Source organism: Saccopteryx bilineata, chromosome 2 (assembly GCF_036850765.1).
Source record: "Saccopteryx bilineata isolate mSacBil1 chromosome 2, mSacBil1_pri_phased_curated, whole genome shotgun sequence".
Lineage (NCBI taxonomy): Eukaryota > Metazoa > Chordata > Mammalia > Chiroptera > Emballonuridae > Saccopteryx > Saccopteryx bilineata.
Window position 1 is genome coordinate 238,478,268 of NC_089491.1, and position 23,626 is coordinate 238,501,893.

The 23,626-nt window shown below is 47.5% G+C and overlaps 1 protein-coding gene across 4 annotated transcripts in view; it reads left to right on the forward strand.

The window, feature by feature from the left end:
- The window catches only part of FLI1 (Fli-1 proto-oncogene, ETS transcription factor), a 126,306-nt gene that overhangs the window by 83,366 nt on the left and 19,314 nt on the right, over nucleotides 1-23,626 (forward strand). For all 4 annotated transcript variants that reach the window (XM_066259715.1, XM_066259716.1, XM_066259714.1 and 1 more), the window contains exons 4-5: nucleotides 3,708-3,911; nucleotides 11,736-11,801. In XM_066259715.1, coding sequence (XP_066115812.1) covers nucleotides 3,708-3,911; nucleotides 11,736-11,801 — 270 coding nt within the window. The remainder of the gene's footprint in view (nucleotides 1-3,707; nucleotides 3,912-11,735; nucleotides 11,802-23,626) is intronic.

The window sequence follows — 23,626 nt, forward strand, 5'->3', positions numbered from 1 at the left end:
TTGAGCTCAAGGTTGCTGGCTTGGGCAAGGGGTCACTGGCTTGGTTAAGCCCCCCAGTCAAGGCACATATGAGAAGCAATCAATGAACTAAAGTGACACAACTACAAGTTGATGCTTCTTATCTCTCTCTCTCTTCCTGCCTCTCTCTCTCTCTCTCACTTAAAAAACAAAAATGTCAGTCTTCAGTGGGCCAAGGTAACTATAGCAGTAAAAATAAAAATAGTGCTAAGGGATTTTTTGAAACACTTTGTATAACGAATTCACTAGCAATGGATTTATATACTTTTGTGCATCTGGCTCAATCTTTAAACATTATCCTCAGACACTGGCTTCCTCCAAGTTGGCTTCCTGGACATGAGGAAAAGTTTAATTTGGGCAAGTCCACAGGTTAAGGCAATAAAACATTGGTGGAGAAATCGTTTGAATTTATGGTGGGATTTTAAGACCAGTATAAATGAGGACCTCAGTTAATCACTGGGTCCAAGTTCAGATCAGAAGAAACGGGGACTTAATCATTCAAGAAATACAGTTGGAAGAGTTAAGTATGATCTGGAGTGGAAGACTTATACTTCATTGTGTTGTGAAAGGAGAGAAATAACACTGTGATAGAGCTCAAAGGAAAGGAGGAAATAATAAAATAAATTTAATATATGGTGCAAAATCGAATCTGAGGCCTTGGATACTAAAGGTGAGCAATTAGGAAAAGCAGAGATCAGACAAAATAATATGCCGCCTCATCCAGCCCCCCAGCCTCTTTCTTTCTTTAGAATTCTGAAATAGTGCAAAATTATTTCCAGTTACCAATGGTCCATGCCTAGTTATTTCTGACTTACACTATGAATCCATAAGAAGAGCTCTGTTTTTTGCTTAATAGAGGAAGTCACAGGTGAGTTCAGGTAGGATTGTAAGAAGAGGAGAGGAGCAAAGAGGGAAAGGGAGAAGAGGAGAGGAAAAGAGAGAAGAGAAGAGGAAAGGAGGGGAGGGGCAGGGAGGGGAGGAGAGGGGAGGGGAGGAGAGGAGAGGAGAGGAGAGGAGAGGAGAGGAGAGGAGAGGAGAGGAGAGGAGAGGAGAGGAGAGGAGAGGAGAGGAGAGGAGAGGAGAGGAGATCTCGGGTCAAGGAGGGGAGGGGAGGGGAGGGGAGGGGCAGGGAGGAGAGGGGAGGGGAGGGGAGGAGAGGAGAGGAGAGGAGAGGAGAGGAGAGGAGAGGAGAGGAGAGGAGAGGAGAGGAGAGGAGAGGAGAGGAGAGGAGAGGAGAGGAGAGACCTCGGGTCAAGGAGACCCCTGCACTAAATAAAATCCTGAGAAGACTTGAATTGGAACCCTGGCCCAACCTGGAATTTAAATTGAGCTAGGGATTAACCTTTTAAGAATCTACTTTCCACATGTAAAATGAAGTCAAAAGTGATTTTTTTATATATATACAATTATATTTTTTAAGGTGATTCAGTTAACACAGTTATACACGTTTTGGTGCCCAGTTCTACAACACATCTCTGTACATGGCACTGTGTGTTTACTCCCCCAAGTCAAGTCTCCATTTGTCCCCCATACCTCCTCCCTCCACACTCAGCAATCTCCACACTGCTGCCCATGTCCATAAAGGGTTTCTTCCTTTTTTTTCTTCTTTTCCAAGTAGGAGGAGAGGAGACAAAGAGACAGACTCCCGCATGGGCCCAGACTGGGATCCACCCGGCAATGCCCCGTCTGGGGCCAATGCTCTACCCATCTGGATCCATGCCTGCAACCAACCTATTTTTAGTGCCTGAGGCAGAAGCTCCATGGAGCCATCCTCAGCAGTTGGGGCTGATGTACTCGAACCAATCAAGCCATGGCTGCTGTAGTGGAAAAGAGAGAGAGAGAGAGAGAGAAAGAGAGAAGGGGGAAGGGGAGGAGTGGAGAAGCAGATGGTGGCTTCTGTGTACCCTGACCGGGAATTGAACCTGAGACATACACATATGAGGCTGATGCTCCGCTACTGAGCCGAACGGCCAGGGTCTCGGAGGACCTGTGGAGCAGCTGGCACAGAGGAGACACCCCAAATATGGCTTCTAGCTGTGGGATGGCTGTCAGCAGCAGCCTGTGAGCTGTCACTCAGCTTTTCCTCTCCACACTCTCCGCCATAGCCAGCCCCGGCACCCACAGCACAAATACAGCCGCCACTCCACGCACAGGCTTCTGAGGGCACTTTGCCGAGTAGAAGCAGCCACCTCCACCCCAGTTTTCACGTGGACTAACCAAGGAGAAGCAGAGGCCCCCTGCCAGGCAGGGCAGCTGGCAGAGGCTCTGGGTGAAAGCCCAGAGAGTCATCTTGGGCAGAAGGGCTGCTGGGTGTGAGAGAGAGGACCTGCGTCTTTCCACTCAGACACTCCTAACCATTCAAACCCGGCTTCCACTTTGGCCCAGAGCTGTCGCAGGCTCTTAGGAGGAGAGGGTGACACTGACCAAAGAAAGGTAGCACGGACATTCCTACCAAACAGACCTGCTCATTCCTACTAAACAGACCTGCTCATTCCTACTAAACAGGCCCAATAGAAGCTGGGACTGGCCACTGACATGCACTGCCCAGTCTCCCCTCCTGTTCCAGGAAGCCCTTTGTCACTCTACATTTACACTATTTTCTTCCACTTCTGGTTGCTTCAACTGCCACCACAAAATCTGTTGCTCAGTTTATATGCTTTCCTACCTGAATGTTCAGGTAGATAGGTCTTTCATGAGGCCAAGAGCCATGTTGTTTTCTTCTATGATGAGCATATTTAAAGTGTGTATTGGATTCACAAATAACTGGTTGCCAAGGAAAGATCTGCCTTCCAGACAGTGCTAAGTAATCAAATATAAGGGCCTCAACCTACTGTGCAGCCTGCTGGACTCCACACCAGCACTCAGAGTGAGTGAATGTGGCGCGCGCGCACGCACACACACACACACACACACACACACACACACACACACACACACGGCTGAGCAGGAGCTGTGAGGGTCCTAAGTGGAGGTGGCCCTGGTCCTTACATTATTTATGTTCCCTGAAGGGCTAAAGGTTTTCTCTCTGACACCATTTCTCATCTTTGGGGACTTAAATATCCTAAAAATGTTTTGGGGTGATTTGGTACAAATTTCAGAACAGCTCTCTCCAAAAAGGGAAAACACAGGCTGGCCTCGTGTTCAGGGCCAACACTGCCGGCTTTTCCATGTGCCCAGATGGGCTTGCAGGAAAAGCGTGCACAGATGTGTTCTCTGCAGCTCAGATCGGGCTCTTCTATGAAATCATCCATGTTCTCAAGACACAGATGGCTTCCCTGTGCAGAGACACCGATCCCTAGGTCTGTGGGCCTGTGTTTATTTTCATTTTGATGCTACCATTTCTCAGGCACAGGTTTCAATCGACTTCCCAAAGCTGTACAGAGTGTTCTGTCAGGCACATGAGGCCCTCAGCAGCCTCCCCGCAGCACTAAGCGGTTCAGGCACCGCCAGAGGCCATGAGGCCAGATGGGTGTTCAGCATGGGTCATCAGGGAGGGAACCTATTTCCCCTATAATGGTGGGGGGGGAGGCGGGAAGGGAAGGGAGGAGGAAAGGGTTTGAGAAAAGGAATAGGAGAGAGAGACAGAGAGAGGGGAAGGAGGAATGGAGGAAGACAGAGACAGAGGCCCCCAGCCTTTGTGCAGCGCAGCCTCGCTGGCAGCCCTGGCTAACGAACCCCCTCCTCTGCAGACCCCACGCTGTGGACGCAGGAGCACGTGCGGCAGTGGCTGGAGTGGGCGATCAAGGAGTACGGCTTGCTGGAGATCGACACGACCTTTTTCCAGAACATGGACGGCAAGGAACTGTGTAAAATGAACAAGGAGGACTTCCTCCGAGCCACCTCCCTCTACAACACAGAAGTGCTGTTGTCACACCTCAGCTACCTCAGGGAAAGTAAGTGCCCTGTCTATTTCTAGGTGCAGCCCAAGTCCCCAGGGCTGGGACAAAGCTCTGCCAGGTCCCTCCCAGCGCAGACTGGCTTCCCACAGCGTCGGTGCAGGAAGGAAACTGAGTCCCCTGCTGTTGGATCATGTTGGGCACACGCTGCAGGGGCTGTGGGTTTGGGCCCATAAAGTGACCAAGGTCACGTGGGCATCCTAGAGCCTGTAAGAGGTCTGACCCAGCCCTGTAGTGTCAAGGGAAGTAAAATGAGGAATGGAGAACAAGCAAGGAGCGGTGGCCCGGGGGGGTCGTCACCCACTTCCCACAAGAACCCCTTCCCAGAAACCACTTAGCCCTGTAATTATAAATACATGGATGCCCTGGCTGGTATTTTCCTAAGAAATGGTTATTTTGGGTTCTTACAGTAAATCTAGATTCATGGCTTTAGGATTTAAAGATTTCAAAATTTACACATTAAGCTACTTTTATTTTTTGGGGTCACTCTGGCACCTCCTAACTCAACCTTTATAGCTGCCACCTACACCCTCTTCTCAGCTACACCGGGAAAGTAGCAGATGCTACAGGTTTGTTAGGATCTATGGGAAGCTTTCTCCTGACAGAGTCAGGAGGAAAAGAGCTTTGGAAAGGGAGAATTTACCAAAAAGTGCACAGCAGTCCGAAAGATTTCTCCACCATGAGGGTTCCCTAGCACCAACAGTTGGATGTCAAAGCCTACCCAGAGATAGCAGCAGAGTTCTTTCAGGGCTGCTGGTAACCCCAGCCTTCGCTCTTCACCAGAAACCCAGGCTGCATGTTGTGCCAGTGACCCAAGTGGTAAAGGATTATTCTGTGGCCAGAAAAGCAAATACTAAGGTCGAGAAGTTGAAGCTACAGGTAAACAGATATGGACTCATCCTATGTCCAAAGATAGATGGGCAGACTCAGGATTTAATACTTGCTGTCAGTGGCCAAGACTGTTTGGAGTCTTAAAGATGTTCAGCTTCAGAGGAAAGGAGTTTGATTGATTCTAAAGCCCTTCAAAGCCTTGGACAGTGCCTACAGGCTGCTTCCCTGGTCTCTTGGGCTCTGGGTTGGTTAGTTCTTCATCTGCTCTCTGTTGTTTTGTGGGTCCTCAGCTTGCTGTCCTTGTAACTGTCTGTCTTGTCCTGCAGCAGTGCACTGTGAGAGGTGGGGACAACATATGCTAGCTTTAAAAATTAAAAATGTAGAAATGCCTTGGGAAGTTTTCGTCAGTGCCTGCGGGCTCTCAGGTGACCACTCCGAGGCGTCTGGCATCCAGGGGAGCGTGTGGACGATGCAGTGTATGTTACCACCAGAGCAATTACCTCATGTCTGAGTCCTGCTGCAGCATGAGGTCAGTCCCAGAAGCCATCATTTCAAATAAGAAGGCAATGTTCCACCCAGTTTTTTCTGAGCTTTGGAGAATTCCTATTTTCTAACAATTTGTATTTCTCAGCCTTTCAGTATTTATATAATTTTTTTTTTTAAATAAGATCTTTGCACAGAATCCTGCAATGATGCTGGGTAGGTGGGACAGGGGTGGAAGAGGCAGGGAAGAAAGGGACAGCGAAGCAAAGCCACGGACCAGTCTGCCTTTTTCTTCCTGGCATCATATGGCAGGAGATCCAGGACTCACTGGCTCCGGTTCTTCCATTGTAGGAGAAGAGATGGACAGCTGCAGCATGGGCCCAATAATTTTGGGCTCCATGACCGATGCCCTTGTTGCAGAAATGTTCAAGTTCATTTGGACTTGATGGAGGGAAAGCAAAGCCTATTCGTGTCAAACGATCCCCAGACCCCGCTTTCTGGCAGATCCTTAAACAACTCAAGTCCCTTCTAGGACCTCCTATCACAGAAGCACCCAAGCCACAGACCCTGAAGTAAGACCAACAGCTGCTCAAAGGGCCCAGGGAACTGGTGAGCTGGTCACCGGCGACCGCTGAGCGGGCTCTCAGTAGAAGGAGACCAGGCGATGAAGACATGGAGGCGAGAGTGTGGGGTGGGGGGGGTGTTGGTGACAGGGGAAGGCGTGAATGGCTTCTCTTTTTTCTCTCTTCTCTTTTAAAAATATTTGTGGACATTAAGGAAGATGACCCAAAGTAATAAAAAGAAAATGAAGTTTCCAGATAGAAGATCATGAGTGGAACAAATTTCCAGAGTTGAGCAGAGATGGACCAAGGGCACAGAGGATACGATGTTGAGTGAAACCGCTAAATAGAAAGTGGTCTGTGCATTGATAGGAAAACCACATCTGCCTACAAAACACACATTGAAATGCCTCGATCACATTCATAAAACTTGCCCCAGCATAGTATTGTAATAGCCTGGAGGCCTTCTGAGGCACCTAGACTTAAAGTGACCTGCCATCCTGGAAAACAGTTTTGATTCATGCTTCTTTTTAATTGGTGCCTACCTTCAGGCTCCAGCCTCAGGAACTGTGGCTTTGGTGGTGGTTGGCCTACTAAACCGCTGTAGGAGGTCACGTGCCTGGACTGCTGGGAAGTGTCTAGCAGTGTGTCTTCAAACATTCAACTGTTTTTCCAGACTGACTTGCAGTGGATGTTTTGTGGTCGGGCAGGGAGGCCAGTGCCTTGGGTAATGAGGTCGGGCTGCTGAGTTGAAGCCGAAGGAGGAGACACTAATGCCTTATGCTTTGTCACCTGCCCTTTGTTGAGGAGGGCAGGGGGTTCAAACATTTCTACTTTGGCAAGAAGTGGCAGGAAAACAGCTGAGCCCCTGCACACGGGCAGAGGAAGTGCTGTGGGCTGAGGAAGAGAACAGGAGATCTCGAAACTCCACTGCGCTTCAGGAGGCTCCAACTAGCTGTGCTCCCCAACATGCTGGGTCTTTCTGGACTTTAGGAGTAAAAAGGAAACCTTCCAGGACAAGACGCTCGGGCATCAAGTTTACACTTTCGCAAAAGATGCCTGAGTGTTTATTCTGGTTGCCTGGGAGGGAGGCTAGACCTCAAATATTAAATACCAAATTTTAAATTGATTGTCCAGGGTAGAGAATGAAGAGCAGTCCCAGTCCCTCTGTGCCCTGTCTGCTAACTGGCACACTAACCTGTACCCAGCCTGCCGGGGAAGCACATCATTCAGACCCAGGCCCTTCCGCTGTCCCCGACAAAGGGGCTGTGCCTACGCCTTCTCTCTGTAACACTGCCCGCACTTGAATGGGGGCAGGACAGCGCGGGCTGGGCGGACGGAGCCGCCTGTGGGCACCAGGGCGCAGGTGTGCATCCCTCAGGTGTCATTCCCTTTACGAGGACAGGATGCCCCCTTGTGGACACCACGTGGACTATTTATAATCCCCATTTTAAAGCTAAAGCAACTGAGGCCTGGAGTGCTTCAGAAATCGGTTCAAGAGCATACAGTCAGTAGAGAGCAGCCCAGAATCTAAGACGCAGGCCCCTCCAGCCCCAGGAGAAAGCCGGGTCTCACCTCTGTGTTGAGGTGACCAAACAGCGCTCAAGCTAACCTGCACCACACTTCTCTCCCCTTCTCCACTTTAGAATCAGCCTCCCTCCCCTGGGGCTTCCCTGTTGCAAGCCAGACCACTCTCCCCACAGCATTTTCTGTTTTTATTTGTCCCAGGAGATAAATGCTTTCCGAAAACTTTCCTGCGGCCTCCTGGAATGAGACAGATTAAGCCAAACCTGTCACCACACTAACCCCGGCCCTCTCTCTTCCCCGCAGCGCCCACTCTGGACCGACCAGCGGCCCCACAGTATCTGTAGGGCACAGCCCGCTTGGCAGAGGCCATATTTACAGTCTTGGGCTGTGGGAAGTGAGATTGGGCGGGACCTCAAAGGAAGTGAGAGCTGGCCCCACTGGCAGTTCAAACTCAGGGCCACTGGGGGGAGTGCAGGGTTTCTGGGAGCCCAAAGGTCCTGAGCAGGGGGCGGCCATAGGCAGAAGAAAGAAAAAGAGTATTTTTTCATTTGACAAAAAGTTGGGTTTCCTATATGTGGCTGGTCTGGCCCCTGGAAAGTACTAAGAGACTGTGTTTCTAAATAGTGGCGGCACAAAAGGATGAAATATGTTGTGTGACAGGGAGGCCACAGAGACGGTATCTATCTTGATTCTCATTTTTAATTTAAACTTAATGGAAAACACATTTTGCATCTTGTGGCATTCCCCTGCAGCCTCAGATGGTCGGGCAAAGGTGATGGGTCCGGGCCATTAAGCTGGTGAAGCATTATCCCTTCCAGGCCCAGGTCTGGCCGGGGAAGGAGAACAGGATCCCCGGCGAACAAAAGGCCGTCTTTCCCTGGGCTCAGCAGTCAGCCAGGCCTCCTCACTTCCCTTCTTCCTCCCTCTGCCCTCCCGCCCAAGCCATTGACACAGCGCAGAGAAGAGGGAGTCCCAGATTCAATAGGCTGGCTGGGGGGGGGGGGGGGGGGGGGGGGGGGGGGGGGGGGATGGAGAATTCTCAGTGAGATGGAGACAAAGGCTTTGGCATTGGCACCGGGTGCCTCTCCTGCGCCAGGTGTCCCTGATGAAGAGCGGTTAGGCGGGGGCACTGCAGGGCTGAAGAAAGCCCGATTGTTGGGCTCTGCCCCACACCTGCAAAGCTTCCCTCTGTCCATTTCCGTCTTCTTTTAGATCCCAGTACTGTCTCCAGTGGTGGATGGACTCCAAACAGAGATGTATTTTATCCTTCTGTTTTCACACTGGGGAGGCCATTTCATCATTCTCAAGAGCAGGCACTTCATGCCTTTCTGGGCCCCAAACCGACGGGTGGACACGCATGCCCGTATACTCTCACTAATGCATAAACAAAGAAGCAAGCCAACAAATGTTTCAATGGAAGTGTAACATACAGAGATGCGCAAAAATCATAAATTCACAAGTCAGACTGAATCCACTCACTCATTTAAATACCCCCAGGGCAAGGAATAGACCAGAAGCCCCCTTGTGCCTTCTCATCACCCCATTCTCCCCAAAGGTAAGCACTGTGCTGACTTCCAACACCACAGGTGACTGATGTCTCTTTCTTAGACTTAGCCCGCAGGCTGCAGGGTCTGGTGGCCCAGAATGGGAGTCCTGCCTCCTGGACTTTAAGGCTGTGGATCCTGGCCTAATTACTTGACTTCTCTGAATGTTGATTTTTTTTTCAGCTGTGAAAGGGGAATCACAGGATACTGGTTTTCTCAGGCTCATGTAAGGATTAAGTGAGAGAACAGACACAAAGTGTCTGCCACAGTGAGCCTCCCACGCATGGTGGCATCCTCCCTCCTCATCGCGGCTGGTTTACTCTGAGGAGGTGGTGTCAGAAAAGACGAGGTGCCCAGCCGCACGTTAGCATCGTGCACGGGGAGCCTCAAAGCAAGAGAAAGAACTCCTCCAAACCCACAGAGCTGGAGGCCGGGCTCCAGGAAGGACCTTCTCGCATCAGAACACGCTCCCTAAAGGTCACCTGAGACACTAAATCAGGATCAGAGGAGGGAAGGGCATGTTGGTCCCTTGGGAGGGACCAGCCCCTCCTCACTGAAGGCAGCCTCCCCTTCTAGGAGTGAAACTTGAACCAAGAACAGTCTTCAGGGCAAAGTCCTTTTCCTAGGTTACCATGAAATATGTATTTCATGCGAGCTTTGCAGAGGTCAAACGACCCTTTCTCTTGGCTTTCTGGGAGTTTCCTGTGGAATTCACGTGTGCCCAAACAAGAACTTTCACCACGGGGGAGCTTTAATAAATGTGGTTTATCTAAGCTTCGTGCTCTTAGCTAAATCTGCACTAATGACTCAGGCCGTTCGCTCCTCTGAGACCATCATTTTTCTTCATTTGCTCCAGCCGTGGGGTCTCAGCCTGAGGGAGAGTGTCCAGCACAGAGCGGCAGGCATTCCTGGTCTCACCCCCAAGGCTTTTCCCCATTCCCTTGGAACATTTGGTCCCGTTTCTTAACCACTTTTCAGTTGTGGAGATTATTTCTTATTGCAGGAGAACCCATTCGTAACTCTAATTCCAGAGGACAAGACTAATGCTCAACAAGCTGTTTTTAAATAGGTTTATTGCATGTAACTGTGGTGTCTGTGGGAGAAGGGCTATAAAAATAGTCATGATAATAACTAGCATTTATTGAACATTTACTATGAGCTGAGATCTTTCTGAGCAATTTATATGTTATTACTTTTTTCAATCCTCACACGGCCACATTAAGTGTTATTATTTAGTCCATTTTGTATTTGAGGAGCCTACAGCTTAGAGAGATTAAGTAAATTGATGGATGTCACAAGGCTACTAAGTGGTAAGAGGTGGGTCTAATTTTAAACTCTGATTTGCATAACAACTACATTAAGCTGAGGGTGTCCCAGCCTCCCTTTGTCCTTAATATTTTTGAGAATGGAATAACCAAGCGCCTATGGTTCTCAGATGCTGCATGCATGTGACTGTCTCATTTCTAAAACGATATCCACACTTGGCATCGAGCAGGCTCAACACCGCCGGCCACCAACAACAACACTCCTCTTTTTTGTCTGGAACTATTTCAAAGCAGAAACTTGTCCAAGCCAGAAGTCAGAGGTTCTTGGGCAGTTGAATGACTTTTATACAGTTCTCTCCCTCGCTGTCTGGCTGGGAAGGGCACACATTTTCTCTGAGGCACACAACCAAACGCCCACAGCTGGGCGAGGCAGAGCTCCGCTCCCGCGCCCCTTCCACGACTTGAAACTAAAAATAGGAGCGTGTGCCAGCCTGTTCCCTGTCCCAAGCCCTGGCACTGAGTCAGTCTGCTTGTCCATTGCGAGCAGGGAAAAGGATTGTTTTGAAAGACTTGTTTAGCCTCAAACCCCTAATGTCAAGCTTCTCGGGTCCTTTGTCAAAAGCAGATTCTATCCCTAGTCTTGATAGCATTTTAGAGTTTCCCCAGGAAAATCTCAAGGAGAATCACACACACATTAAAAAAAAAAAAAAAAAAAAAAAAAAAAAAGCCTAAATTTAACAAAACAAAACTCTGGAATTTGTTTGAATATAAAGAATAAGACTAGTTTTAGGAAAGAAGGGAGAATGCTTTTTATATGCAACAGTCACAGACTCTCGTGTCTTTAAAATGCCGACCCTAGTGCCCGGTGCAGACTAGGTACACGTTAACGTTTACTTGTAAAAGATTGTGTATCAGCTCAGAGATGACAGAACATTCAGTGTCTTATGCCTCACCTTTAGTTGTCTTCTCTTAGATATATGCAGAAGAAGACAAAGTTACTATAGGGAGAACTGCTACCTGCACCCCCTCTCCAACCCCCAACACCTGGCCCGCCTGTGAACGGACCTGCACATGAACCCAGAGGTCATCGTAGCAAGAAGGCTGGTGCTGTCTCATCCCCCAGGGCCCACATACAAACAAAAGAGAAACAAAGAAAAATGTGTGACAGAGACTGAACTATTTACTATCCAGTCTTTAAATTTGCCAGCCCCTTCATTTTTCTGATGAAAAAAATCAAGGTCTAGACATATAAAGCTGCTTATGGGGTGTTAGTGGCAGAACTGGGACAGCCCTGGTGCTCTGATTCCCTGCCCCGTGTTCCTACCGTGCCATGGCGTGGACCCCGAGAACCTCTGGAGCTTAAAAGGCTGCTGGAGACGGCTTGTGGGAGTCCCTCCCCCAGCATTCTGCCCTAATCTACTCTGACCCTAACTCCAGCAGGCAAGCACAGTCCCCAGAATGGAGTAATTCACTTTTTCTTCCTCTCCAGGAATCATCTGTCCCTTCTCCCTCTCCCTGTCCCTACCCCTCCCACGCCCTGCCCATCTCACCTCTGAGTCTTCATCTCAGGAGAATGGCTTGGTCATAACCTGCTTGTGCTTTGCCTTTCAGGTTCACTGTTGGCCTATAATACAACCTCCCACACAGACCAATCCCCACGACTGAGCGTCAAAGAAGGTGAGTTTTCTCTCATGCCCTTAGAATTGTGCTCAGCGCCCAGTGGGATGCAGTTCCATGCTGTTAGGATGTGGGGAGCCTCAGGTCTGGGCACCCACTTTCCACTCTCCTGTTCCACATAACTCTTCCTAGCATACGAGACAAGATGCCCAAACATACCCTGCTGGTGCCACTAGTTGAAAAAAAAATGACAAAGTTTTAAAATATCTTGTAATAACATCATAAAGATATAATTTGAAGTTGTTACTCCATGAAAGAAAATGTGTTGATCTTAGAATGAAATGGACATTGCTCACTTTCAAAACTGAAAATTGTTTTGTTTTGTTTTTCTGTTGAAAATAATGAAAAAAATTTTAGGGATTTTTGCAATGCTACATTAAAAAAAAACTTTTTAAAACAAATTTTAGCAATTCCAAAGTGGTGATTCAAGGATTTGGTCTAGTTGGTTTAGTTTGGTTGAGAAATAAAACAGTCTCACCAAACAATTTGTGCCAGTGACAATTTTAGCAAACATTACAGTAACATTTCGTATTTATGAAACAATAATGTAAAGATTTGTGGATCCAGATACTGTGTTAGATTCTAGGCATTTTAAAAAGTAAATAGAATGGTTTGAGGGAGAAAAAAATATATATGAGTGAGAAAAATTCACCCAAGGCAAAAGAAAAATTCCTTGGAGGAGGGGCCTTTTGTGTGGGAACTTGAAGAACGCATAGGAGTGCAGCAGGCATTCTCTCTGCTGTGACTCTCTCCTTCGCTATTTTTTCTGTAATGGAAACCTGACACAATGTAAGAAGAAGGATGAAGTTGTTAGTATCGGTTGCATTTAGAGTAGCACATCCTGATATTCCAGAGAAACAGAAGTCTTCTGTAATGGAAGAAACTTTGAGACCATTTGGTTCAAAATCCTCATGGGTTATTGAGGAAACAGAGACCCAAACAACCTGGGTGTCTTGGCCAAGGTCATGACACCTTTGATCAGATAGCACTTTGTGTTTCCTGTTAATAATTTATAATCAAGCCCTGGCCGGTTGGCTTAGCGGTAGAGCGTCGGCCTAGCGTGCGGAGGACCCGGGTTCGATTCCCGGCCAGGGCACACAGGAGAAGCGCCCATTTGCTTCTCCACCCCTCCGCCGCGCCTTCCTCTCTGTCTCTCTCTTCCCCTCCCGCAGCCAAGGCTCCATTGGAGCAAAAATGGCCGGGGCGCTGGGGATGGCTCTGTGGCCTCTGCCTCAGGTGCTAGAGTGGCTCTGGTCGCAACATGGCGACGCCCAGGATGGGCAGAGCATCGCCCCCTGGTGGGCAGAGCGTCGCCCCATGGTGGGCGTGCCGGGTGGATCCCGGTCGGGCGCATGCGGGAGTCTGTCTGACTGTCTCTCCCTGTTTCCAGATTCAGAAAAATGCAAAAAAAAAAAATTTATAATCAAATATGACAACAATCTAGTGGAGAAAATGTACAACATGATGAATCTGATTATAAACTTTGGTGGTTTTTGTTTGCTTCCTTCTCCTCTACCCCACCCTGGCCAGTCTTATTGATGCTACTGTTTTCCTTTCCAAATCAAATGTACTGAATTTTGCCATGCAACCTAAATTATATTGACTCATTCATTCTACAGTCCAAGCCACACTTGACTTTATGGCCTGTTTGACATCACGTAGCAAACGTCTGTAAGAGAGAAAATGTATTAGCGTAACACACTCTGTTGGCAGGCAGGGCACTTTGGGCTTACTTTGGAAAAATCACTTCATCCCCTGAAACTTAGTTTCCTGTCAAATGAAGAGACTGAACGAAATCAGTTTGAGTCAAGCCCAGACTCTCAAGCTTGTGGCTTCTAAGGTGATGACTTGGAAGCCACAGAGAGAGGGCTCTGCCTTCAATTAGAGCCACTCTGCTTCCATCTGACTCAATGATAGAACTACATTTCATTTTCAGATAAGGACCCAGTTCTTGGAAGGAAAGGAAGGAGGAAGAAAAGGAAGGAGGGAAGGAAAGAGGGAGGGAGGAAGGGAGGGAGGGAGGAAGGGAGGGAGGAAGGGAGGAAGGGAGGAAGGAAGGAAGAAAGTGAGAGAGGGAAGGAGGGAGGGAGGGAGGGAGGGAGGGAGGGAGGGAGGGAGGGAGGGATGAAAGAGACCCTTGAAAGTTGCTCCAGCTCCTCAGGCTAAGGCTGGCTGACAATATCATTATTAACTAATGAGACTCTGGGGCAGAGACAATGAGAGAATTTTTGATAGTGGGTTTAAAATACAGATTTTAGTTTAGAGGCTAGTTTGTCTGAGTGAAACTATATTAATAACCAAAACATTACTCCCCCAGGGATTTTAGCTTTCAGCCCTTTACTCTACCTGCCATGTTGCCTTCCCTTGGTCCTTTTGTGTACACTGAGGACATTTTAAGGCCACCAGCCTTATTCAGGCATCACAGGAGCAGCTCTCTCTAGCTGGGTAGCAACCCTCTTCTGAAATGAATTAACTGTAGTATCCAGGCAAACGCATGCTGCCAGGATCTCATTCAGGTGGTGCCGGGCATTTATCTCCCAACATTGGCCCTGGCCTCTAGAGACGATTAAGGCTGAGCTTTGCAGGTGCATCTTTTGTCACCAATACGCTTTCCACTTGAGCTGTCTTGCTGCTCTGTCGCCTCCCCCTTGTGAGGTGGTCTGAATCTGTCTGAACGGCCATCAGCCACAAAACAAAGTGCATTAGCAAGACAAAGCTAACCAGGCTTCTCTACCCCTCCATTTCACTCTCCTCCAAACCTCGCTCTCTTCTGCTTTTCTCTAATCCCTACCTTTATTGCTCAAAATACTAAATGGAAAAATAAAGAGAACACATCATGCAACCTTGGCTCCGTCTCATTCAAATCAAGACACTCACAGAGCCCCATACAAACCCAGAGTTAATCTAAAGCACCAGAGGCGTGTGTGTGTGTGTGTGTGTGTGTGTGTGTGTGTGTGAGAGAGAGAGAGAGAGAGAGAGAGAGAGCGCGCCTGTGCTTCACATGGGGCAGCTGCCGGCATCAAGCACAAAGGGAAGAAGTTGAGGAGATGATATTTGTTCATGCTTCTTCAGTGCACTTACCAATCCGAATGCCTTTTGACTTTAACATTAGCATAACCACCCTTCCAGCTTGTCACTTGGAAATAATTACACTCTCTAAATGTTATTCATACCTAGAAAGTAAGACTAGTTTTTAAAATTAATTTATAACAGTTTTTAAGCCCCTTTATGACATATTCAGTGGTCACAGCCTGGACCCAATCAGGACAGTTGTGTGCTCCGTCCCTTTCATTGCCAGGCTAATGCACTGGGAGGATGCGGGCAGGAGCCTCTGCTGCCCACTCACAGGAGCAGCCACAACCGTCACCTCCACGGAGCTCTGTGACGCGTCACACTCCTTCACATACCAGGCATCTGCTCTCAAGCCACATCCCTGGGACGTAGACATGATGATCTCACTTCTGCAGATGGAGAAAGTGAGGCAGGCTGTCATGAAACTGCTCACTGAAGGGCACACAGCAATTCAACAGCAGAGCAAGGACTCAAGCCCAGGTTGTAGGATTCAAATCTCTGGCTGCAGACGGTGTCCCTGACAAAGCCAGCCTTTCCCCCTCCGGCTGACTTCTCATGAAGACCACACCTGGCCTAAGTGTAGTTTGAGCAGAGATCTGAATTTTTTCTGTTATTCTTCTGCAATTTTCCCACTATCATCCACACCTGCATCCCTATGCTAGTCTTTTTCCCCCCGAAGATAAATTCCCATGCACCCCCTACTTTCCTAACTACACAGAGAATGACCTGGGAGCTTTTTAAAAATACTGATGCTGTAGGACCAATACTGCATGACTCCACTCATACGAGGTACCGTGAGCAGGCAAACTGCAAGCGGAATGCTGTTCCCAAGGTCTGGGGAGGGGGAGGGGGAGTTACTGTTTAATGGGACAGAGTTTCAGTTTGGAAAGATGAAAAGTTCTGATTGTTACGGTTGCACAACGAGAATGTACTTACTTAGCCACTGAAACATACACTGAAAAATGGTCAAAATGGTAAATTCCGTGTATGGCTTGCAATAAAAATGCAAAATTAAAAATAAAAACATTGTAAAATACTGATGCTCAGATCCCAAACATGACCAGTTAATTCAGAATCTCTAGGAAGGTCCTGTGGGCACTGAAAGATTTTTAAAGCTCTCCAGGTTGCTCTGATAGCTTGCAGCCAAAATTGAGAAGCCCTGTGGTACACACAGACACAAACTAGAAAGAGGAAAATAAGCCCATCTCAGAGCCACCCAGGTTTTATTGTATATACACTGGGCAGTTGATCTTGACCATTTGTGGCCCCGTATCAACCTAGAAAAGGAAGAGCAGGACCTACTGGTATACTAATGAAGGTCTGGGTTGAGTGAAGGGATCACCTGATCACAATTTGCCATTGACAGTGGTATATAGTATTAACTGATTTGATAACATTGACAGCTTTACATTAGTGCATCCATTCTTATCTCAGACATTTCTTCCTTATATGTCCTCATTACATGCATCTAAAAGGTGGATCTGTGGTAACTTGAATTTACAGGGATGACACTGGGGCTCTAGATGTTAAGTGGCTTCTCCAAGTGCATACAAGTCGTGGAGCCAGGACCACTGACTCTTCAAAGCTCATCCTCTGTGCCTTCCATGCTGGGGTGTAAGAAGTGCGTCTGCCCTGGGCACATATCAGAGCACCACTTCGATTTCATGGTAAACCCTGCCCTAGGGCCCTCCCCGTGTCCTCAGCCAGACAACCAGCATACAAGTACCAGCAGATCTCTCCTTCAGAGGAGCAGCTTTGCATGCGTAAACCGTTGTTTCCTCAGGGTCGTGCTGGATCTGTTTAAATACCTCTGACTCTCCAAAAGTCAGAGGATATTGAGCTCCTTGTTTATGAACTCCTGGAACTCATAAACTCACCATGGCCTGTGTAGCCCTGAGCTCCTAGCCGCAGCTTGGGAAGCCCTTCAGGACCTGCTGCTGAATGCAAAACCGCTTCTCCACTGCGGTATGTTGTCTGCCTGCGGAGCAGCACTCTCTGGCATTGCCTTAGCTAATGGATAAAAAGTCTGTCTGCTTGCACACGCAGTGGGGAAGGAGAACAGGAGAAGCTCCTTTCTGCATCCTTTATGGTAATATTCCTAACAGGCACTGCAGATCGTGCTAATGGGAGCTCCTTCTCTCCAGGAGGTGTCCAGACGGCAGGGGCCTGCACACACAGCAGCAAGCCTTTGCAGCTCTTCACTGTTAGCCAAGCTCTGGCATGTCCATTATCTCACCTGTGCCTCCCAACATCATTATGAGACAGCAGGGCTGTTATTATTATGATCCCATTCTGTAGATAAAGCCAACAAGACCCAGATAGATGAGGGGGTTCATTGGAAGTCCTCCTGGTCTTGGAGCAGAGCAGGGTTCAAATTCAGGTCTCTGGGGTTCCCTCCCCACTCGAGGCTGCTTCTCACAGCTCAGTAGAGTTCATCGAAGCGTCTGACAGCATCATAAACATGCTTTAATTTACCTAAGGCGGGTATTAATCTCATATGTCAGCTTTATAGCGTACCGATTAAAAGTTCAGGCTTTGAATGCAAACAAACTGCATGACCTTGGACAAGTCACTCAACTCTTTTTTTTTTCTCAATTTCCTCATCTATAAAATGAGGTTGATTTCAGTGGCCTTTCAGAGATAACATTGTACCCATAAGTCACTTAGCACAGTGTCTGACACACTAGTAATTGCTCAATGTTAGTGCCATGAATTATAACAGTAATTCTATTTTTTTCAAATTATTTATTTATTTTTTATTTATTCATTTTAGAGAGGAGAGGGAGAGACAGAGAGAGAGAGAGAGAGGAGAGATAGAGAGAGAGAAGGGGGGAGGAGCTGGAAGCATCAATTCCCATATATGCCTTGACCAGGCAAGCCCAGGGTTTCGAACTGGCAACCTCAGCATTTCCAGGTCGACGCTTTATCCACTGTGCTACCACAGGTCAGGCCCAGTAATTCTATTTTATTGCAAAATAATTAGAATATTTTCACGGATTTACCAATGCTAAGACAATGCTGAAGATCGTGAAGACGACCACACCAGATCATATGGCATGATGATGCCATAGATAAGACAGCCAAGTTGCTTAAAATCTGCCCAGGGTGAGCCACACACAGGACTCTTGAGGAATAGCATGCATCTGCGTATCATCAAATAGAAACACCATGCTATGACAAGAAGTGCTCTGAAAGTAAGGAAGAGAAGAAATCATTAAATGCTAAAGCTGAGCATCCACTCCAAATGCTTCATGTGATAGAACAGACGAGAGGCCAGAGAAGGTGTGGGTCCAGCCAAGGCCACCCAGGCAGCAAACAATTTGAATCCACTCAATAACTTCCTCAGGAATGGACCTAGAGTCTGAGATTTATGCTCCCCTCCAGCCCATTCACCCATGTCTTCATTTATTAAGAACCTACTGTGTATGGGACCCTAGACAGAACCCCAAAAATAGGTGCACAACCAGCACATACCCTTTGGAGGCTTATAGTCAGAGATACAGCCCAGTCAGCTCATAATTAACACTGTGTATTGGAGGATGGGTGACGCATCAACAACTCTTACCAGTTCTCCCTGCATTTACATCCTCTCTGAGGTATCCTTTCTGATTGCATTTTATCAATAGAAGTTGATGTAGTGCTGGAAATGAATAGTGAAAGGAAGGGAGGATGGTGGACACAAAGACACCAGTCAGTGCAGCGGGTCTGCGTGCTTGCGTGGGGCTGTGGTGCCGAGCCCTATGTGTTCGTGCTGGCTTTGGGGGGGAGATACAGGTGAGTTCTTAGGGGCGTGTATGTCTGTGTCCATGGGACACCAAGGTCTCCGTGACACCAGAGCATGAAGAAGGGAGTTTTGGGATGGATTCTTGGTGGCTCACATGAAACTGAAAGACCAAATACAATTGGATGTCTCACTGTGAGTCAGGCAGCTTAGCAAAGGAGGAGAGCCAGGTATCTGCTTCAAAATAACCCGAGCAGGAGGAGGCCTGAAACAAGATCGGCGGTACGCAGGGCCCTGCGGAGTTCCCTCGAGTTTCCTTTATAGCTTTGAAATTTCCTGTGATTTCAAAGATACCCCAAGAAGCTCTGTGTTAATGGGGAAAATGTGCTGAGGGCAAAACATCCCTGCCTAGAGCTAAGGCACTGTGTGTATGGCGCAGGGAATGTGTATTCAGGTATGGCTTTGGAAAGGGTGGGCGTTGGGCAGTATCCTGAGTGGGAGGGACCGAGCGCTACATCCAGGTGTTGCACGTGGGCGTGGGCTGTGTGCCGCTGCCCTGGCCGGGGTAGCATGTGGGGGGCAGTCCGGAGCACATGTGATGGTAGGAAAAGACCTGTAATACTGTGAGGTAATCTCCTGTTATTTTTAGGGAGTAAATAACATCTCTCAGACAGCAGGTTATGCGGCTCCACAGGCTCTGGCCATGTCAACTAACATGCACTTAAATTTGTGGGTATTGAGGACTCACAGGAGGGCCTGTTAAGAACATTGTCATTATATGTTTTTCCTTTATGATGAAATACCTCTAATCCATTTTTAGCAGAAGTGGGATGTTTGCTGAGTGTGTGTGTGTGTGTGTGTGTGTGTGCGTGTGCACTGTTTCTGTGGTCCAAAGGCAAGATTTATTGTTATAGAAGAGACAGTAGCTTGCTCTCTTGCTTTTTAAAAAATGTTTTCTTTTGAAATTCCAAATTCCACAGTTAATGTTTTGTCTGCTTTTGACCTTCTTTGGAAAGCAGCATGATTTTGTGTGTGCCTTTTATTTTTATTTTTTCACCAGAAAAAGATAGAGGGAGAGAGAGAGAGACAGAGAGAAAGAGAGAGAGAGAGAAAGAGGGAGAGAGCTGGAAACAAAGAATCGTTGTCTCAAAACTGTAGCAGGCAGGAAACCCCAGTCCCCAGGGACCCCAGCCAGCCAGCCCTGTCCTGGAGTCAGACTCCAGCTCTCTGAATTCAATTTGACAGCTTGTCTGGGACACTTTCTAAGTAACCATTATCCTTCCTTTCTCTAAGTAAAAGAACTGTTATTTTTTTCTGTGGGTGTGCTGCATGTGCTCTTATCACACATGTGTGGGTTACAGCGACTAGAACACGCTCTCTCTAAATTATTGGAAACACTTAGCCTGTTTCCTAAGACAAGTGTAAACTTGTTCCAGGATAATGAGGCAAACAACTTTCACTATTGTACACTAGTGCAGGTATGGAGGGGTTTTGTTGGGGCATTTCTTCTTTTTCTTTAGTTCCAGATATGGCCTGAATCCCCTTGTTTGAATGAGCTATTCCAACTCAAGAATAATTCAAACTGTACATTTTATTCCTATGAGGATTTTTAAAAAATATATGCAATAATATCTTTTAATGATCATTCCCCTCAGCTTCTGGGTTTGATTAATTTATTATTTTAAAGACTAGACCACCACACCTCTTACGGCAAAAGAAAATTCAGAGGGACATGCACTTCAGCCACAAGGTCCCCGGGGCTGTGCGGGTCTGGCAGGCACAATTGGGTGACCACCTAGGGTTCAAAGCAGGCCCTACTCTTTCCTGTCTCCTCCAGTCACTCAGACCAGATGACTTTACCACCACAAAGTGAGGGGTCGTGAGGCAAACCCACCCCTCTGGGGTGTGCAGTTGGAAGCTGCCCAGAGCTGGCCTGCAGGACCGCCGGAGGCATGAGCCCGAGACAGCCTAAGATCACTTTGGGGTTCAGAGCTGTGACAGCTTTGCCCACTAGCACAGTTTTGCCCATTTAGGATCTGACCAAAAATTTGTCTCCAATTGTGAATTGATTCCTGTCTCATCTGTTTTCCAATAGAATATTGAATGTTTCCCTGTTCTCGCTCTGCCCTCCCCCCCCCCCATCCACACCCTGGGAAGCCACATGTCCCTTCAAGGCCCCTTCAGAAGACCTCTACTCAGCAGGGCCTCACCCACCCCTCCCCAAGGGGCTTTGCCAGGACTTACTATCTTTACTATCTAGCATTCAACAGATTCTATTGTAGTCTTTTATCTTCCAAGACTCAGAGTGTCTTGGAGGTAGGAACTAAGATAAGACCTCTAAATGGATGGATGAAAATTATACGTGAAACGCCTTAAACTATTCCAAAAGGATTTCCTTTAAAATTAACCCTTCATGAGGTTTCCGGATCCAGGAGTGGGACTTTGGTTTTGTCCACTTCCCGTGGTACGTGCCTTTTCTCTCTGCCCTGCTTTCTGTGTCCCCACCATTCCACTCCCAGGCGATGCCTCCCAAGCGTGCTCAGTCCCACCTATGAGTAGGAGGAGCTAGCCAAGAGCAGAGTTCAGTGGAAGATGGTGTTCTACTTCACCGCTGGCCCCATTTTTCCTCAGCTTAAACTCCCTTTGGAAGTCCTTCAGATGTGGGTTCCCTTGCTATGTGTGCCAATGTGAACAGAGGCCAAGGACAGAACCAAGCCAAGGAAAAAGGACATGGCAGGGAAAATTTAACTTCTGCTCATTTAACCTTCCTCTCCTTACCTTTCTTCTCACCCTAACAGCTAACATTGGTGATGTGCTTACTGTGTGCCAAGAAGTCTACTATTCACTTCACATATTTATACTTTGTTACAACCTCATGTAGTTGGTACTATTATTCCCATTTCACATATGAGAAAACTGAGGCACAAATAGGGTAAGCCCAAATCAAAGTATGAAACAGAACCGAATGTTACTGCAGCTCCTCCCCACTCAGGCAGTGACAAGATTCCACATTGCTTTTTCCTGTTCCACCCACTACCCTATGGAGAGGCCCATTTCTCTCAAGCAACTGATGTCATCTAGTTGTTACAATGATATGATTAGATTAATGGATTCCTGCTGTGGCCCAAAAAATCAAGAATCCTTCTCAGTCTATTCAGTTGTTACATTTCACAAAGCATATTAGGTGGTTTCACAGATATTATTATTATTATGTTTTATAATTTACATAACATTATTCATCCTTTTGTAGTTAATATCACATTTGAAATAATAAAACAAGAAGGCCCTGTCTAGTTGGCCCAGTGGTAGAGTGTCTGCCCAACATGTGGATGTCCTAGGTTGAATTCCTGGTCAAGGCACACAGGAGAAGTGAGCATCTGCTTCTACACCCCTACCCCTCTTCCTTCTCTCTCTCTCTCTCTCTCTCTCTCTCTCTCTTCCCTCCCGCAGTCATGGCTCAATAGATTTGAGGGCATTGGTCCCAGGAGCTGAGGATGTCTATGTGGTGCCTCTGCCTCCGGTGCTGAAAATAGCTCGGTTGCAAGCATGGCCCCAGATGGACAGAGCATTGGCCCAGATAGGAGTTGCAGGGTGGATCCCAGTTGGGGACATGCAGAAGTTTGTCTCTCTATCTCTCTCCCTCTCACTTGGAAAAAGATGAAAAATAAAAAGAGATTTTGAAAAAGAATCAATACATTGAGTAATGCTCTATCAATAAGGATTGTGATAAACTTAATTTTTAAAATGAGGGAGAGATGGATATTAGTCCAATAAACTGAGTTGTGAAATTTCCCTCAAATTACAACAGGTAAGCAATCACTGGCCTCTATAGGCTTCATTGACCGATGGTTCTCAAGGGAAAGAAGGAAAGGTATCAGAATACCTGAGGCCATTCTAAATGTGCATGCCAAGATGCTCCAGCCACCCGACTCCACACCTCCTTCATATGGGCCTTGGGAGGTGAAGGAACTAAGGAGAAAGATGGCATGAGCATCTTTGTTCTTAAAATGAGCTCCTTCCATTGCTTCTGAAATCTTTACCCCTATACCACCCCCATCGTTGAGTGCTTTATTCAAATAATTAAAAGAAAAGTGCTTTTGTTATTCTCCATTGACACCCTTTCTGTCACCACAGTGTGGGCTTTCTCTTGTCCCGGTGCTAAAAGGCACCCAGGCTCCTGGTCCTGATCCTGGATGCTTAGAAATCCCCACACTGACCTTTCTGCCCTCCTTGGGCAAGTCTTTTGTGTTTATGTTTTAAAAGCTGCTCTTAGGCCCTGGCCCAGTTGTCTCAGTGGTAGAGCATCGGCATGGCATATGGATGTCCTGAGTTCAATTCCTGGTCAGGGATCACAGGAGAAGCAGCCACCTGCTTCTCCATCTCCCATCCCCCCACTTCTGCTTCCATAGCCATGGTTAGATTATTTCGAGTGCATCAGCCCTGGGTGCTGAAGATGGCTCTCTGGAGCCTCCACCTCAAGCATTAAAGATAGCTCAGTTGTGAGCCTGGCCCCAGATGGGCAGAGCATTGGCTCCAGAGGGGTGTTGCTGAGTGAATCCTGATCAGGGTGCATGCAGCAGTCTGTCTCTATCTCCCCACCTCTCACTTGAAAGAGAAGAAAAAAGAAGATAAAAGCTGCTCTTAGATGTTCCCTAGACAAATCAAAACATGATAGGCTGTGGAAAAGGTACTTGGGAGCAACCTGACCTCGAGAGCACCCTTCCAATTAGACTCAGCCAGACAATGGCTCCTCCTACCACCGCCAGGGAAGGGCCTCCCATAGCTGTGAGTGTTCAGTGGGCTGGAGCACAGTTAAGTCTCAGTGGCGTTTCACACTTACTAAGCAGGCCGTTAGGGTTTTGCATTTCCAATTCATCTCCAAATTCTTGACTATTACTATTTTAGACCTCCCATCTCTACCAAGTTTCACTTTGACTCAGATATTTCATCCCATTCCAGATAGCAAATCGAAGACTCAAAATGAAACTGCCCTTGGTTGATGTAACTCCATTTCCACTATCATGTGGTCTTG